This window comes from Rattus norvegicus, chromosome 1 (genome assembly GCF_036323735.1).
Source record: "Rattus norvegicus strain BN/NHsdMcwi chromosome 1, GRCr8, whole genome shotgun sequence".
NCBI classification, from domain to species: Eukaryota; Metazoa; Chordata; class Mammalia; order Rodentia; family Muridae; genus Rattus; species Rattus norvegicus.
The window spans coordinates 217,940,458-217,957,875 of record NC_086019.1 but is presented as its reverse complement, the minus strand read 5'-3'; the positions used below and the strand labels follow the sequence as shown (position 1 = coordinate 217,957,875).

Here is a 17,418-nt window from a genome sequence, read left to right as displayed (position 1 = left end):
TTCTGGCTATTATAAATAAGGCTGCGATGAACATAGTGGAGCACGTGTCTCTTTTATATGTTGAGGCATCTTTTGGGTATATGCCCAAGAGAGGTATAGCTGGATCCTCAGGCAGTTCAATGTCCAATTTTCTGAGGAACCTCCAGACTGATTTCCAGAATGGTTTTACCAGTCTGCAATCCCACCAACAATGGAGGAGTGTTCCTCTATCTCCACATCCTCGCCAGCATCTGCTGTCACCTGAGTTTTTGATCTTAGCCATTCTCACTGGTGTGAGGTGAAATCTCAGGGTTGTTTTGATTTGCATTTCCCTTATGACTAAAGATGTTGAACATTTCTTTAGGTGTTTCTCAGCCATTCGGCATTCCTCAGCTGTGAATTCTTTGTTTAGCTCTGAACCCCATTTTTTAATAGGGTTATTTGTCTACCTGCGGTCTATCTTCTTGAGTTCTTTGTATATTTTGGATATAAGGCCTCTATCTGTTGTAGGATTAGTAAAGATCTTTTCCCAATCTGTTGGTTGCCGTTTTGTCCTAACCACAGTGTCCTTTGCCTTACAGAAGCTTTGCAGTTTTATGAGATCCCATTTGTCGATTCTTGATCTTAGAGCATAAGCCATTGGTGTTTTGTTCAGGAAATTTTTTCCAGTGCCCATGTGTTCCAGATGCTTCCCTAGTTTTTCTTCTATTAGTTTGAGTGTGTCTGGTTTGATGTGGAGGTCCTTGATCCACTTGGACTTAAGCTTTGTACAGGGTGATAAGCATGGATCGATCTGTATTCTTCTACATGTTGCCCTCCAGTTGAACCAGCACCATTTGCTGAAAATGCTATCTTTTTTCCATTGGATGGTTTTGGCTCCTTTGTCAAAAATCAAGTGACCATAGGTGTGTGGGTTCATTTCTGGGTCTTCAATTCTATTCCATTGGTCTATCTGTCTGTCTCTGTACCAATACCACGCAGTTTTTATCACTATTGCTCTGTAATACTGCTTGAGTTCAGGGATAGTGATTCCCCCTGAAGTCCTTTTATTGTTGAGGATAGCTTTAGCTATCCTGGGTTTTTTGTTATTCCAGATGAATTTGCAAATTGTTCTGTCTAACTCTTTGTAGAATTGGATTGGTATTTTGATGGGGATTGCATTGAATCTGTAGATTGCTTTTGGTAAAATGGCCATTTTTACTATATTAATCCTGCCAATCCATGAGCACGGGAGATCTTTCCATCTTCTGAGGTCTTCTTCAATTTCTTTCCTCAGTGTCTTGAAGTTCTTATTGTACAGATCTTTTACTTGCTTGGTTAAAGTCACACCGAGGTACTTTATATTATTTGGGTCTATTATGAAGGGTGTCGTTTCCCTAATTTCTTTCTCGGCTTGTTTCTCTTTTGTATAGAGGAAGGCAACTGATTTATTTGAGTTAATTTTATACCCAGCCACTTTGCTGAAGTTGTTTATCAGCTTTAGTAGTTCTCTGGTGGAACTTTTGGGATCACTTAAATATACTATCATGTCATCTGCAAATAGTGATATTTTGACCTCTTCTTTTCCGATCTGTATCCCTTTGATCTCTTTTTGTTGTCTGATTGCTCTGGCTAGAACTTCAAGAACTATATTGAATAAGTAGGGAGAGAGTGGGCAGCCTTGTCTAGTCCCGGATTTTAGTGGGATTGCTTCAAGTTTCTCTCCATTTAGTTTAATGTTAGCAACTGGTTTGCTGTATATGGCTTTTACTATGTTTAGGTATGGGCCTTGAATTCCTATTCTTTCCAGGACTTTTATCATGAAGGGGTGTTGAATTTTGTCAAATGCTTTCTCAGCATCTAATGAAATGATCATGTGGTTCTGTTCTTTCAGTTTGTTTATATAATGGATCACGTTGATGGTTTTCCGTATATTAAACCATCCCTGCATGCCTGGGATGAAGCCTACTTGATCATGGTGGATGATTGTTTTCATGTGCTCTTGAATTCGGTTTGCCAGAATTTTATTGAGTATTTTTGCGTCGATATTCATAAGGGAAATTGGTCTGAAGTTCTCTTTCTTTGTTGTGTCTTTGTGTGGTTTAGGTATAAGAGTAATTGTGGCTTCGTAGAAGGAATTCGGTAGGGCTCCATCTGTTTCAATTTTGTGGAATAGTTTGGATAATATTGGTATGAGGTCTTCTATGAAGGTTTGATAGAATTCTGCACTAAACCCGTCTGGACCTGGGCTCTTTTTGGTTGGGAGACCTTTAATGACTGCTTCTATTTCCTTAGGAGTTATGGGGTTGTTTAACTGGTTTATCTGTTCCTGATTTAACTTCGATACCTGGTATCTGTCTAGGAAATTGTCCATTTCCTGAAGATTTTCAAGTTTTGTTGAATATAGGTTTTTATAGTAAGATCTGATGATTTTTTGAATTTCCTCTGAATCTGTAGTTATGTCTCCCTTTTCATTTCTGATTTTGTTAATTTGGACGCACTCTCTGTGTCCTCTCGTTAGTCTGGCTAAGGGTTTATCTATCTTGTTGATTTTCTCAAAGAACCAACTTTTGGCTCTGTTGATTCTTTCTATGGTCCTTTTTGTTTCTACTTGGTTGATTTCAGCTCTGAGTTTGATTATTTCCTGCCTTCTACTCCTCCTGGGTGTATTTGCTTCTTTTTGTTCTAGAGCTTTTAGGTGTGCTGTCAAGCTGCTGACATATGCTCTTTCCTGTTTCTTTCTGCAGGCACTCAGCGCTATGAGTTTTCCTCTTAGCACAGCTTTCATTGTGTCCCATAAGTTTGAGTATGTTGTATCTTCATTTTCATTAAATTCTAAAAAGTTTTTAATTTCTTTCTTTATTTCTTCCTTGACCAGGTTATCATTGAGTAGAGCATTGTTCAATTTCCACGTATATGTGGGCATTCTTCCCTTATTGTTATTGAAGACCAGTTTTAGGCCGTGGTGGTCCGATAGCACGCATGGGATTATTTCTATCTTTCTGTACCTGTTGAGGCCCGTTTTTTGACCAATTATATGGTCAATTTTGGAGAAAGTACCATGAGGAGCTGAGAAGAAGGTATATCCTTTTGCTTTAGGATAGAATGTTCTATAAATATCCGTTAAGTCCATTTGGCTCATGACTTCTCTTAGTCTGTCGACATCACTGTTTAATTTCTGTTTCCATGATCTGTCCATTGATGAGAGTGGGGTGTTGAAATCTCCCACTATTATTTTGTGAGGTGCAATGTGTGTTTTGAGCTTTAGTAAGGTTTCTTTTACATATGTAGGTGCCCTTGTATTTGGGGCATAGATATTTAGGATTGAGAGTTCATCTTGGTGGATTTTTCCTTTGATGAATATGAAGTGTCCTTCCTTATCTTTTTTGATGACTTTTAGTTGGAAATTGATTTTATTTGATATTAGAATGGCTACTCCAGCTTGCTTCTTCTGACCATTTGCTTGGAAAGTTGTTTTCCAGCCTTTTACTCTGAGGTAGTGTCTGTCTTTGTCTCTGAGGTGTGTTTCCTGTAGGCAGCAGAATGCAGGGTCCTCGTTGTGTATCCAGTTTGTTAATCTATGTCTTTTTATTGGGGAGTTGAGGCCATTGATATTGAGAGATATTAAGGAATAGTGATTATTGCTTCCCGTTATATTCATATTTGGATGTGAGGTTATGTTTGTGTGCTTTCATTCTCTTTGTTTTGTTGCCAAGACGATTAGTTTCTTGCTTCTTCTAGGGTATAGCTTGCCTCCTTATGTTGGGCTTTACCATTTATTATCCTTTGTAGTGCTGGATTTGTGGAAAGATATTGTGTAAATTTGGTTTTGTCATGGAATATCTTGGTTTCTCCATCAATGTTAATTGAGAGTTTTGCTGGATACAGTAACCTGGGCTGGCATTTGTGTTCTCTTAGTGTCTGTATGACATCAGTCCAGGATCTTCTGGCCTTCATAGTTTCTGGCGAGAAGTCTGGTGTGATTCTGATAGGTCTCCCTTTATATGTTACTTGACCTTTTTCCCTTACTGCTTTTAATATTCTTTCTTTATTTTGTGCATTTGGTGTTTTGACAATTATGTGACGGGAGATGTTTCTTTTCTGGTCCAATCTATTTGGAGTTCTGTAGGCTTCTTGTATGTCTATGGGTATCTCTTTTTTTAGGTTAGGGAAGTTTTCTTCTATGATTTTGTTGAAGATATTTACTGGTCCTTTGAGCTGGGAGTCTTCACTCTCTGCTATACCTATTATCCTTAGGTTTGATCTTCTCATTGAGTCCTGGATTTCCTGTATGTTTTGGACCAGTAGCTTTTTCCGCTTTACATTATCTTTGACAGTTGAGTCAATGATTTCTATGGAATCTTCTGCTCCTGAGATTCTCTCTTCCATCTCTTGTATTTTGTTGGTGAAGCTTGTATCTACAGCTCCTTGTCTCTTCTTTTGGTTTTCTATATCCAGGGTTGTTTCCATGTGTTCTTTCTTGATTGCTTCTATTTCCATTTTTAATTCCTTCAACTGTTTGATTGTGTTTTCCTGGAATTCTTTCAGGGATTTTTGCGATTCCTCTCTGTAGGCTTCTACTTGTTTATTAATGTTTTCCTGTGTTTCCCTAAGGGAGTTCTTCATGTCTTTCTTGAAGTCCTCCAGCATCATGATCAAATATGATTTTGAAACTAGATCTTGCTTTTCTGGTGTGTTTGGATATTCCATGTTTGTTTTGGTGGGAGAATTGGGCTCCGATGATGGCATGTAGTCTTGGTTTCTGTTGCTTGGGTTCCTGCGCTTGCCTCTCGCCATCAGATTATCTCTAGTGTTACTTTGTTCTGCTATTTCTGACAGTGGCTAGACTGTCCTATAAGCCTGTGTGTCAGGAGTGCTGTAGACCTGTTTTCCTCTCTTTCAGTCAGTTAGTGGGGACAGTGTGTTCTGCTTTCGGGCGTGTAGTTTTTCCTCTCTACAGGTCTTCAGCTGTTCCTGTGGGCCTGTGTCTTGAGTTCACCAGGCAGCTTTCTTGCAGCAGAAAATTTGGTCTTACCTGTGGTCCCGAGGCTCAGGTTCGCTCGTGGGGTGCTGCCCAGGTGCTCTCTGCAGCGGCAGCAACCAGGAAGACCTGTGCCGCCCCTTCCGGGAGCTTCAGTGCACCAGGGTTCCAGATGGTCTTTGGCTTTTTCCTCTGGCGTCCGAGATGTGTGTGCAGGGAGCAGTCTCTTCTGGTTTCCCAGGCTTGTCTGCCTCTCTGAAGGTTTAGCTCTCCCTCCCACGGGATTTGGGTGCAGAGAACTGTTTATCTGGTCTGTTTCTTTCAGGTTCCGGCGGTGTCTCAGGCAGGTGTCCTGCCACTCCTGGGCCCTCCCCCACGGGAGCCCAGAGGCCTTATACAGTTTCCTCTTGGGCCAGGGATGTGGGCAGGGGTGAGCAGTGTTGGTGGTCTCTTCTGCTCTGCAGCCTCAGGAGTGCCCACCTGACCAGGCGGTTGGGTCTCTCTCTCACTGGGTCTGGGAGCAGAGAGCTGCTGCGGGCCGGGATCCGCGGGTGTGGGACTTCTGGTAAACACAGAACGTGCCCGGTCCTAGAGAAATTCTGCTTCCGTGTGTCCCAAGCTCACCAGGTAGCTTTCTTGCAGCAGAAAATTTGGTCTTACCTGTGGTCCCGAGGCTCAGGTTCGCTCGTGGGGTGCTGCCCAGGTGCTCTCTGCAGCGGCAGCAACCAGGAAGACCTGTGCCGCCCCTTCCGGGAGCTTCAGTGCACCAGGGTTCCAGATGGTCTTTGGCTTTTTCCTCTGGCGTCCGAGATGTGTGTGCAGGGAGCAGTCTCTTCTGGTTTCCCAGGCGTGTCTGCCTCTCTGAAGGTTTAGCTCTCCCTCCCACGGGATTTGGGTGCAGAGAACTGTTTATCCGGTCTGTTTCTTTCAGGTTCCGGCGGTGTCTCAGGCAGGTGTCCTGCCGCTCCTGGGCCGACTATTTTCATTTTTCTACATACAGACAGCCAGTTAGACCAGTACCATTTATTGAGGATGTTTTCTGTTTTCCATTGTATATTTTTGTCTTCTTTGTCAAAAATCAAGTGTCTGTGAATGTATGGTTTCATTTCTGTGTCTTCACTTCTATTCTATTGACCAACCTGTCTGTCTCTGTACCAATACCATGTAGTTTTTAATCACTATTGCTTTGTAGTATAGCATGAGGTCTTTCTTCAGAAGTTCTTTTATTGTTAAGAATTGTCTTCAATATTCTGGGTATTTTGCTTTTTCAAATGAATTGTCTTGCATGTCTGTGAAGAATTGTGTTGGGATTTTGTGGGGATTGCATTGAATCTATAGATTGCCTTTGGTAGGATGGCCATATGTTATTTCTGCAAATCTATGGGCATGGGAAATCTCTTCATTTTCTGAGACCTTCTTTGATTTCTTTCTTGAGAGACTCAAAGTTATTGTCATACAGATCTTTCATTGCATGGTTAGAGTTGCACCAAGATGTTTTATATTACTTGTGGAGGGAGTTGTTTCCCTAATTTCTTTCTTAGCCTGTTTATCATTTGTGTAAAGAAGGGCTACTGATTTGAGTTAATTTTAAATATAACTACTTTGCTGAAGTTGTTTGTCAGCTGTAGAAGTTCTCTGGTAGAATTTTTTGGGGTCACTTATGTATACTATCATATCATCTGCAAATAGTGATCCTTTGACTTCTTTGCCAATTTATATCTCCTTGATCTCCTTTTTGTTGTCTTACTTCTCTAGCTTGAATTTTGAGTACTATATTGAATAGATATGGTGACAGTAGGCATCCTTGTCTTACCCATGATATTAGTGAGGTTGCTTCAAATATCTTTCCATTTAATTTGATATTGACTGTTGGTTTGTTGTATATTGCTTTATGTTTAGGTATGGGCCTTGAATTCATGATCTCTCCAATACTTTTTTTTTTTTTAATTTTTTTTTTTATTAACTTGAGTATTTCTTATATACATTTCGAGTGTTATTCCCTTTCCCGGTTTCCGGGCAAACATCCCCCTCCCCCCTCCCCTTCCTTATGGGTGTTCCCCTCCCAACCCTCCCCCCATTGCCGCCCTCCCCCCATAGACTAGTTCACTGGGGGTTCAGTCTTAGCAGGACCCAGGGCTTCCCCTTCCACTGGTGCTCTTACTAGGATATTCATTGCTACCTATGGGGTCAGAGTCCAGGGTCAGTCCATGTATAGTCTTTAGGTAGTGGCTTAGTCCCTGGAAGCTCTGGTTGCTTGGCATTGTTGTACTTTTGGGGTCTCGAGTCCCTTCAAGCTCTTCCAGTTCTTTCTCTGATTCCTTCAATAGGGGACCTATTCTCAGTTCAGTGGTTTGCTGCTGGCATTCGCCTCTATATTTGCTGTATTCTGGCTGTGTCTCTCAGGAGCGATCTACATCCGGCTCCTGTCGGTCTGCACTTCTTTGCTTCATCCATCTTGTCTAATTGGGTGGCTGTATATGTACGGGCCACATGTGGGGCAGGCTCTGAATGGGTGTTCGTTCAGTCTCTGTTTTAATCTTTGCCTCTCCCTTCCCTGCCAAGGGTATTCTTTTTCCTCATTTAAAGAAGGAGTGAAGCATTCACATTTTGATCATCCGTCTTGAGTTTCGTTTGTTCTAGGGATCTAGGGTAATTCAAGCATTTGGGCTAATAGCCACTTATCAATGAGTGCATACCATGTATGTCTTTCTGTGATTGGGTTAGCTCACTCAGGATGATATTTTCCAGTTCCAACCATTTGCCTACGAATTTCATAAACTCGTTGTTTTTGATAGCTGAGTAATATTCCATTGTGTAGATGTACCACATTTTCTGTATCCATTCCTCTGTTGAAGGGCATCTGGGTTCTTTCCATTTTCTGGCTATTATAAATAAGGCTGCGATGAACATAGTGGAGCACGTGTCTCTTTTATATGTTGAGGCATCTTTTGGGTATATGCCCAAGAGAGGTATAGCTGGATCCTCAGGCAGTTCAATGTCCAATTTTCTGAGGAACCTCCAGACTGATTTCCAGAATGGTTTTACCAGTCTGCAACCCCACCAACAATGGAGGAGTGTTCCTCTTTCTCCACATCCTCGCCAGCATCTGCTGTCACCTGAGTTTTTGATCTTAGCCATTCTCACTGGTGTGAGGTGAAATCTCAGGGTTGTTTTGATTTGCATTTCCCTTATGACTAAAGATGTTGAACATTTCTTTAGGTGTTTCTCAGCCATTCGGCATTCCTCAGCTGTGAATTCTTTGTTTAGCTCTGAACCCCATTTTTTAATAGGGTTATTTGTTTCCCTGCGGTCTAACTTCTTGAGTTCTTTGTATATTTTGGATATAAGGCCTCTATCTGTTGTAGGATTGGTAAAGATCTTTTCCCAATCTGTTGCCATTTTGTCCTAACCACAGTGTCCTTTGCCTTACAGAAGCTTTGCAGTTTTATGAGATCCCATTTGTCGATTCTTGATCTTAGAGCATAAGCCATTGGTGTTTTGTTCAGGAAATTTTTTCCAGTGCCCATGTGTTCCAGATGCTTCCCTAGTTTTTCTTCTATTAGTTTGAGTGTGTCTGGTTTGATGTGGAGGTCCTTGATCCACTTGGACTTAAGCTTTGTACAGGGTGATAAGCATGGATCGATCTGCATTCTTCTACATGTTGCCCTCCAGTTGAACCAGCACCATTTGCTGAAAATGCTATCTTTTTTCCATTGGATGGTTTTGGCTCCTTTGTCAAAAATCAAGTGACCATAGGTGTGTGGGTTCATTTCTGGGTCTTCAATTCTATTCCATTGGTCTATCTGTCTGTCTCTGTACCAATACCACGCAGTTTTTATCACTATTGCTCTGTAATACTGCTTGAGTTCAGGGATAGTGATTCCCCCTGAAGTCCTTTTATTGTTGAGGATAGCTTTAGCTATCCTGGGTTTTTTGTTATTCCAGATGAATTTGCAAATTGTTCTGTCTAACTCTTTGAAGAATTGGATTGGTATTTTGATGGGGATTGCATTGAATCTGTAGATTGCTTTTGGTAAAATGGCCATTTTTACTATATTAATCCTGCCAATCCATGAGCACGGGAGATCTTTCCATCTTCTGAGGTCTTCTTCAATTTCTTTCCTCAGTGTCTTGAAGTTCTTTTTGTAAAGATCTTTTACTTGCTTGGTTAAAGTCACACCGAGGTACTTTATATTATTTGGGTCTATTATGAAGGGTGTCGTTTCCCTAATTTCTTTCTCGGCTTGTTTCTCTTTTGTATAGAGGAAGGCAACTGATTTATTTGAGTTAATTTTATACCCAGCCACTTTGCTGAAGTTGTTTATCAGCTTTAGTAGTTCTCTGGTGGAACTTTTGGGATCACTTAAATATACTATCATGTCATCTGCAAATAGTGATATTTTGACCTCTTCTTTTCCGATCTGTATCCCTTTGATCTCCTTTTGTTGTCTGATTGCTCTGGCTAGAACTTCAAGAACTATATTGAATAAGTAGGGAGAGAGTGGGCAGCCTTGTCTAGTCCCTGATTTTAGTGGGATTGCTTCAAGTTTCTCTCCATTTAGTTTAATGTTAGCAACTGGTTTGCTGTATATGGCTTTTACTATGTTTAGGTATGGGCCTTGAATTCCTATTCTTTCCAGGACTTTTATCATGAAGGGGTGTTGAATTTTGTCAAATGCTTTCTCAGCATCTAATGAAATGATCATGTGGTTCTGTTCTTTCAGTTTGTTTATATAATGGATCACGTTGATGGTTTTCCGTATATTAAACCATCCCTGCATGCCTGGGATGAAGCCTACTTGATCATGATGGATGATTGTTTTGATGTGCTCTTGAATTCGGTTTGCCAGAATTTTATTGAGTATTTTTGCGTCGATATTCATAAGGGAAATTGGTCTGAAGTTCTCTTTCTTTGTTGTGTCTTTGTGTGGTTTAGGTATAAGAGTAATTGTGGCTTCGTAGAAGGAATTCGGTAGGGCTCCATCTGTTTCAATTTTGTGGAATAGTTTGGATAATATTGGTATGAGGTCTTCTATGAAGGTTTGATAGAATTCTGCACTAAACCCGTCTGGACCTGGGCTCTTTTTGGTTGGGAGACCTTTAATGACTGCTTCTATTTCCTTAGGAGTTATGGGGTTGTTTAACTGGTTTATCTGTTCCTGATTTAACTTCGATACCTGGTATCTGTCTAGGAAATTGTCCATTTCCTGAAGATTTTCAAATTTTGTTGAATATAGGTTTTTATAGTAAGATCTGATGATTTTTTGAATTTCCTCCGAATCTGTAGTTATGTCTCCCTTTTCATTTCTGATTTTGTTAATTTGGACACACTCTCTGTGTCCTCTCGTTAGTCTGGCTAAGGGTTTATCTATCTTGTTGATTTTCTCAAAGAACCAACTTTTGGTTCTGTTGATTCTTTCTATGGTCCTTTTTGTTTCTACTTGGTTGATTTCAGCTCTGAGTTTGATTATTTCCTGCCTTCTACTCCTCCTGGGTGTATTTGCTTCTTTTTGTTCTAGAGCTTTTAGGTGTGCTGTCAAGCTGCTGACATATGCTCTTTCCTGTTTCTTTCTGCAGGCACTCAGCGCTATGAGTTTTCCTCTTAGCACAGCTTTCATTGTGTCCCATAAGTTTGAGTATGTTGTATCTTCATTTTCATTAAATTCTAAAAAGTTTTTAATTTCTTTCTTTATTTCTTCCTTGACCAGGTTATCATTGAGTAGAGCATTGTTCAATTTCCACGTATATGTGGGCATTCTTCCCTTATTGTTATTGAAGACCAGTTTTAGGCCGTGGTGGTCCGATAGCACGCATGGGATTATTTCTATCTTTCTGTACCTGTTGAGGCCCGTTTTTTGACCAATTATATGGTCAATTTTGGAGAAAGTACCATGAGGAGCTGAGAAGAAGGTATATCCTTTTGCTTTAGGATAGAATGTTCTATAAATATCTGTTAAGTCCATTTGGCTCATGACTTCTCTTAGTCTGTCTACATAACTGTTTAATTTCTGTTTCCATGATCTGTCCATTGATGAGAGTGGGGTGTTGAAATCTCCCACTATTATTGTGTGAGGTGCAATGTGTGTTTTGAGCTTTAGTAAGGTTTCTTTTACGTATGTAGGTGCCCTTGTATTTGGGGCATAGATATTTAGGATTGAGAGTTCATCTTGGTTGATTTTTCCTTTGATGAATATGAAGTGTCCTTCCTTATCTTTTTTGATGACTTTTAGTTGGAAATTGATTTTATTTGATATTAGAATGGCTACTCCAGCTTGCTTCTTCTGACCATTTGCTTGGAAAGTTGTTTTCCAGCCTTTCACTCTGAGGTAGTGTCTGTCTTTGTCTCTGAGGTGTGTTTCCTGTAGGCAGCAGAATGCAGGGTCCTCGTTGCGTATCCAGTTTGTTAATCTATGTCTTTTTATTGGGGAGTTGAGGCCATTGATATTGAGAGATATTAAGGAATAGTGATTATTGCTTCCCGTTATATTCATATTTGGATGTGAGGTTATGTTTGTGTGCTTTCATTCTCTTTGTTTTGTTGCCAAGACGATTAGTTTCTTGCTTCTTCTAGGGTATAGCTTGCCTCCTTATGTTGGGCTTTACCATTTATTATCCTTTGTAGTGCTGGATTTGTAGAAAGATATTGTGTAAATTTGGTTTTGTCATGGAATATCTTGGTTTCTCCATCAATGTTAATTGAGAGTTTTGCTGGATACAGTAACCTGGGCTGGCATTTGTGTTCTCTTAGTGTCTGTATGACATCAGTCCAGGATCTTCTGGCCTTCATAGTTTCTGGCGAGAAGTCTGGTGTGATTCTGATAGGTCTCCCTTTATATGTTACTTGACCTTTTTCCCTTACTGCTTTTAATATTCTTTCTTTATTTTGTGCGTTTGGTGTTTTGACAATTATGTGACGGGAGGTGTTTCTTTTCTGGTCCAATCTATTTGGAGTTCTGTAGGCTTCTTGTATGTCTATGGGTATCTCTTTTTTTAGGTTAGGGAAGTTTTCTTCTATGATTTTGTTGAAGATATTTACTGGTCCTTTGAGCTGGGAGTCTTCACTCTCTTCTATACCTATTATCCTTAGGTTTGATCTTCTCATTGAGTCCTGGATTTCCTGTATGTTTTGGACCAGTAGCTTTTTCTGCTTTACATTATCTTTGACAGTTGAGTCAATGATTTCTATGGAATCTTCTGCTCCTGAGATTCTCTCTTCCATCTCTTGTATTCTGTTGGTGAAGCTTGTATCTACAGCTCCTTGTCTCTTCTTTTGGTTTTCTATATCCAGGGTTGTTTCCATGTGTTCTTTCTTGATTGCTTCTATTTCCATTTTTAATTCCTTCAACTGTTTGATTGTGTTTTCCTGGAATTCTTTCAGGGATTTTTGCGATTCCTCTCTGTAGGCTTTTACTTGTTTATTAATGTTTTCCTGTGCTTCCCTAAGTGTGTTCATGTCTTTCTTGAAGTCCTCCAGCATCATGATCAAATATGATTTTGAAACTAGATCTTGCTTTTCTGGTGTATTTGGATATTCCATGTTTGTTTTGGTGGGAGAATTGGGCTCCGATGATGGCATGTAGTCTTGGTTTCTGTTGCTTGGGTTCCTGCGCTTGCCTCTCGCCATCAGATTATCTCTAGTGTTACTTTGTTCTGCTGTTTCTGACAGTGGCTAGACTGTCCTATAAGCCTGTGTGTCAGGAGTGCTGTAGACCTGTTTTCCTCTCTTTCAGTCAGTTATGGGGACAGAGTGTTCTGCTTTCGGGCGTGTGGTTTTTCCTCTCTACAGGTCTTCAGCTGTTCCTGTGGGCCTGTGTCTTGAGTTCACCAGGCAGCTTTCTTGCAGCAGAAAAGTTGGCCTTACCTGTGGTCCCAAGGCTCAAGTTCGCTCGTGGGGTGCTGCCCACGGGCTCTCTGCAGCGGCAGCAACCAGGAAGACCTGTGCAGCCCCTTCCAGGGGCTTCAGTGCACCAGGGTTCCAGATGGTCTTTGGCTTTTTCCTGTGGCGTCCGAGATGTGTGTGCAGGGAGCAGTCTCTTCTGGTTTCCCAGGCTTGTCCGCCTCTCTGAAGGTTTAGCTCTCCCTCCCACGGGATTTGGGTGCAGAGAACTGTTTATCCGGTCTGTTTCCTTCAGGGTCCGGCGGGGTCCTGCGGCTCCTGGGCCCTCCCCCACCGGAGCCCAGAGGCCTTATACAGTTTCCTCTTGGGCCAGGGATGTGGGCAGGGGTGAGCAGTGTTGGTGGTCTCTTCCGCTCTGCAGCCTCAGGAGTGCCCACCTGACCAGGCGGTTGGGTTTCTCAATACTTTTAACATTAAAGGATGTTGTATTTTGTCAAATACTTTTTCAGCATCTAAGAAGATGATCATGTGATTTTTTTTCTTTGAGTTTGTTTATATGGTGGATTATGTTAATGGATTTTCATATATTGAATCAACCTTGCACCCCTGTGATGAAACCTACTTGATTGTGGTGAGTGATGGTTTTGATGTGTTCTTGGATTTGGTTTGTAAGAATTTTATTGAGTATTTCTGCATTGATATTCATCAGTAAGATTGGTTTGAAGTTCTCTATTTTGTTCGGGTGCTTGGGTGGTTTAGGTATCAGAGTAATTGTGGTTTCGTAGAATGAATTAGGTAGTGTTCCTTTTGTTTCTATTTTATGGAATAGTTGGAGGAGTATCGGTCTTAGGTTTTCTTTGAAGGTCTGGTAGAATTCTTCACTAAAGCCATCTGGCCCAGGGCTTTTTATTTGTTGGGAGGTTTTTAATGACTTCGATTTCCCTAGGGGGATAATAGCCTGATTAGATAGTTTACCTGCTCTTGATTTAACTTTGGCATGTAGTATCTGTCTAGAAAACCATCCATTTCATCTAGATTTTCCAGTTTTGTTGACTATAGGCTTGTGTAGTAGGATCTGAAGATTTTATGAATTTCCTCCATTACCGTTGTTATGTCTCCATTTTCATTTCTGATTTTGTTAATTTAAATACTGCCTCTGGGCCCTCTAGTTAGTATGGCTTGGGGTTTATCTGTCTTGTTGATTCTTTCAAAGAACCAGCTTTTGGTTTTGTTGATTCTTTGTATCATTCTATGTTCTTCTATTTGGTTGATTTACCCTTCTACTATTTCTTGCAGTCTACTCCTCTAGGGTGTGTTTGTTTCTTTTTGTTCTAGAGCTCTCTGGTGTGCTGTTAAGCTGCTAATGTAAGATATGTCAAATTTCTTTTCCAGGGCATTTAGTGCTATTACTTTTCCTCTTAGCACTGCTTTCATTGTGTCTTATAAGTTTGGGTATGTTGTGTCATCATTTTCATTGAATTCTAGGAAGTTTTTAATTTCTTTTCTTTCTTCCCTGACCAAGTTATCATTGAGTAGAGAGTTGTTCCGTTTTCACTTGAATGTGGGCTTTCTGTTGTTTTTGTTGTTCTTGAAGACCAGCCTTAGGCCATGCTGATCTGATAGGATGCGTTGGATTATTTCAATCTTATATAGGTTGAAGCTTGTTTTATGACCAATATATGGTCAATTTTGGAGAAGGTACCATGAGGTGCTGAGAAGAAGCTATAGTCTTTTATTTTAGGATGAAGCGTTCTGTAGATATTTGTTAAATCCATTGGTTCATAACCTCTATTAGTTTCACTGTGTCTCTGTTTAGTTTCTGTTCATTAGTGAGAATGGGGGGGTGTTGGAGTCTCCCACCATTATTGTATGAGGTTCAATGTGTGTTCTGAACTTCAGTAAAGTTTCTTTTATGAATGTGAGTGCCCTTGCATTTGGGGCATAGATATTCAGAATTGAGACTTTCTGATGGATTTTCCTTTGAATATGAAGTGTCCTTTTTCATCTCACTTGATAACTTTTGGTTGGTAATTTTTGACCCAAAAGTGCTAACATTTTTAATGCAATGTTTTAATAAATTATTTGAGGATTGCTTACAAAGTACTTTTTGTCATATTCATCCCCACATCCATCCTATCTCCTCCTACCTCTCATTCAGCAACATTGTTTTCTCTTTGGATGTTAAAAAATATTGTGCTCTTCTGTTGCAGTTTGTTGCAGTTTCCTCTCCAACCCGAATCGGCCAGTACAAAGAAAACGCAACTCAATTAATATGAAAACAATCTAGCGTCTAGATTGGGCAGATCCACCCTACACTGTCCTATTCCTAGCTTCCCAAATCCCTCATCCCTTGCACCTTTTATTTGCCAGGTCTCCAGCTTCTCCTTCTCCCACGACAACTCTCTCCTCGCTCCTTTCCTTTCTCCTCCCCTGACTCCTCCCCCTCCTGACTCCTCCCCCTCCTGACTCCTCCCCTCTCCTGACTCCTCCCCTCTCGCTCCCGACTCCTCCCTCTGCCCAAATCTCGAGCTCTTGCCTTTATTTTACAAATTCAGAGAGAACTCCACGGCAAACCACAACACTCTTCTAATTTGTGTTGGGTGTGGGGTCATCCACTAGATTATGATTGGCCTACCAGGCGCCAAATTTAAAAAAAAAAACAAAAACCTGACTTTTCCTCCCCAAGGTTCCATCAACTATTCATAGTTCCTCAATTAGGGCTGAGGGCTCAAAAATCTTTTCCCACTCCATGGTATCATGTGCCTTACCTTGATCTTATGCAGGTCATATGACGGGAACTACAGGTACTATGAGCTAGCTCTTGGGTGTAGAGGGCTCAAAAATCTTTTCCCACTCCATGGTATCATGTGCCTTACCTTGATCTTATGCAGGTCATATGACGGGAACTACAGGTACTATGAGCTAGCTCTTGGGTGTAGAGGTCCTGTCATTTTTAGAGACATGCTATCTGGTCCTCCCTGACCTTCAGCTCTTCTCTTTCCAAACTCTCTTCCTTTATAGTGTGTGTGTGTGTGTGTGTGTGTGTGTGTGTGTGTGTGTGTGTCTGGTGTGTTGTATACATATGATATGATGATGAGATAAATGACTCATTTGTGCCTGATTACTGATGCCTGTTTTCTTTTCCTGACCAGTTGTGATTTGGCTGCCCACTGCAGCTAGGATTCTAAAGTCCCATATCATAGGCTTATATTGTAAGTGCTTCACCTGAATAGTTTGTTACTTATGGCAACTTCATGAAGTAGAGGCTAAGATATCAATTTTCAGGTGAGGGAACAGGCACAGTGAAGTTGAATTTCTTGCCCAAGGTCATTGATTGGTCAATGATGGAATCACAGATGAACCCACAGTCAACAATCACTGTTTTGTAATGTTTTGGGAAAAAAAAGGTGGAAATCAGTGCATCCGTTAGTTACTGAAATTTGGCCTTGAGTGGAGCTTTTTAAACTCTAAGGTATGACTAGATCTTCAGCCCCCTGTGATATTTCTCCTTTTTCTTCCTCGATTTTAGTCGGTATCCTCTTTTCTGTGAAGCAGAAAGCAGAGGAGATTTCACTGGTAATCCTCCTGAATGGGCAGTAGATATGAGGGTAAGAAGAGATGATCAAGCTGTTCCAACGGTGCCGCCAAAGTAAGGAGATGCTAAACTAATATTTTACATTTTTGTCAGGGATGACTTAAAATATGCTAAGGAAACAGTCAATCAAGGACATGTCCTGTTTGATTAAAGACCTACTGTTCTTAACATCCTCTAGACACGCCTTCCTGTGTTTGTTTAACTTGTAATGATAATAGTAGTCTTGTTAGTTTGTTACTAGATAGTAGAGCTCCCACAGGAATTAGTGGTGTCCCTCTTGGGTACTGTGATAGTCGGTCTTACCTGAATAGTGAAGTCTAGGAGACATACCTCTGGGTGTGTCTGTAAGGGTATTTTCAGAGCAGATTAACTGAGTGGGGTAGGGCTCAAAGTGGATGGTATCTATGTTGAGACCTACGGTTGGCGGTCCAAAGAAGCAGTGTCACCTGAATCGCCTTCTTCCTGAACACATATTTATAGTTGTCATTACTGTCCTCTGATGACATCATATTTTATCTCTTCAGCTTTGCAATATGAAGTGAAGACCATCGGGTGTCCCAGGAGCCTCAGGCCTCTGGAAGGAGCAGGCCTGAGCTTGCTGAAGTATCTAGCTTCATTGATCAAAACTTATTGGTTCTCCATTTCTCCAGAATGCAGATGGCCTCATGATTTCTTATCCCCCCTTTAAAAAGAGACTAATTTGCAATTTTAAATAAAGTGGCATGTGACCTTCATATATTCTTATTTTTAAGAAGGAGCTGTCCCTGCTTTTATAGAATCTGATTAAGGAATAAAAATTTTGCATTAATGCTGTGTCTAATTATTGGAGTACTAATGTTCATATTTTAAGCCTAATGGTCATAAATATTTTTTCTTAAAACTTCTACTATAATATTTTGGGAGAATTTCATGTATGTATACACTGTATTTTGATTTTATTCAGCCTTCCCATTCTTCACCTTAACTCCTGCAAGATCCATCCTTCACCCCCCAACCTGCCTTCCAACTTTGTCTTTAAAAAAATATATAACCTACTAAAGGTAATTT

General features: G+C 40.6%; 1 protein-coding gene across 1 annotated transcript in view; it reads left to right on the top strand.

Moving 5' to 3' along the window:
• The window catches only part of Stx3 (syntaxin 3), a 174,169-nt gene extending 156,990 nt beyond the window's left edge, over positions 1 to 17,179 (top strand). The window contains exons 13-14 of the mRNA XM_063275258.1: positions 16,306 to 16,425; positions 16,896 to 17,179. Of these exons, the coding sequence (XP_063131328.1) occupies positions 16,306 to 16,425; positions 16,896 to 16,908 (133 nt within the window). The 3' untranslated portion in view covers positions 16,909 to 17,179. The remainder of the gene's footprint in view (positions 1 to 16,305; positions 16,426 to 16,895) is intronic.
• Positions 17,180 to 17,418: the final 239 nt, after the last annotated feature.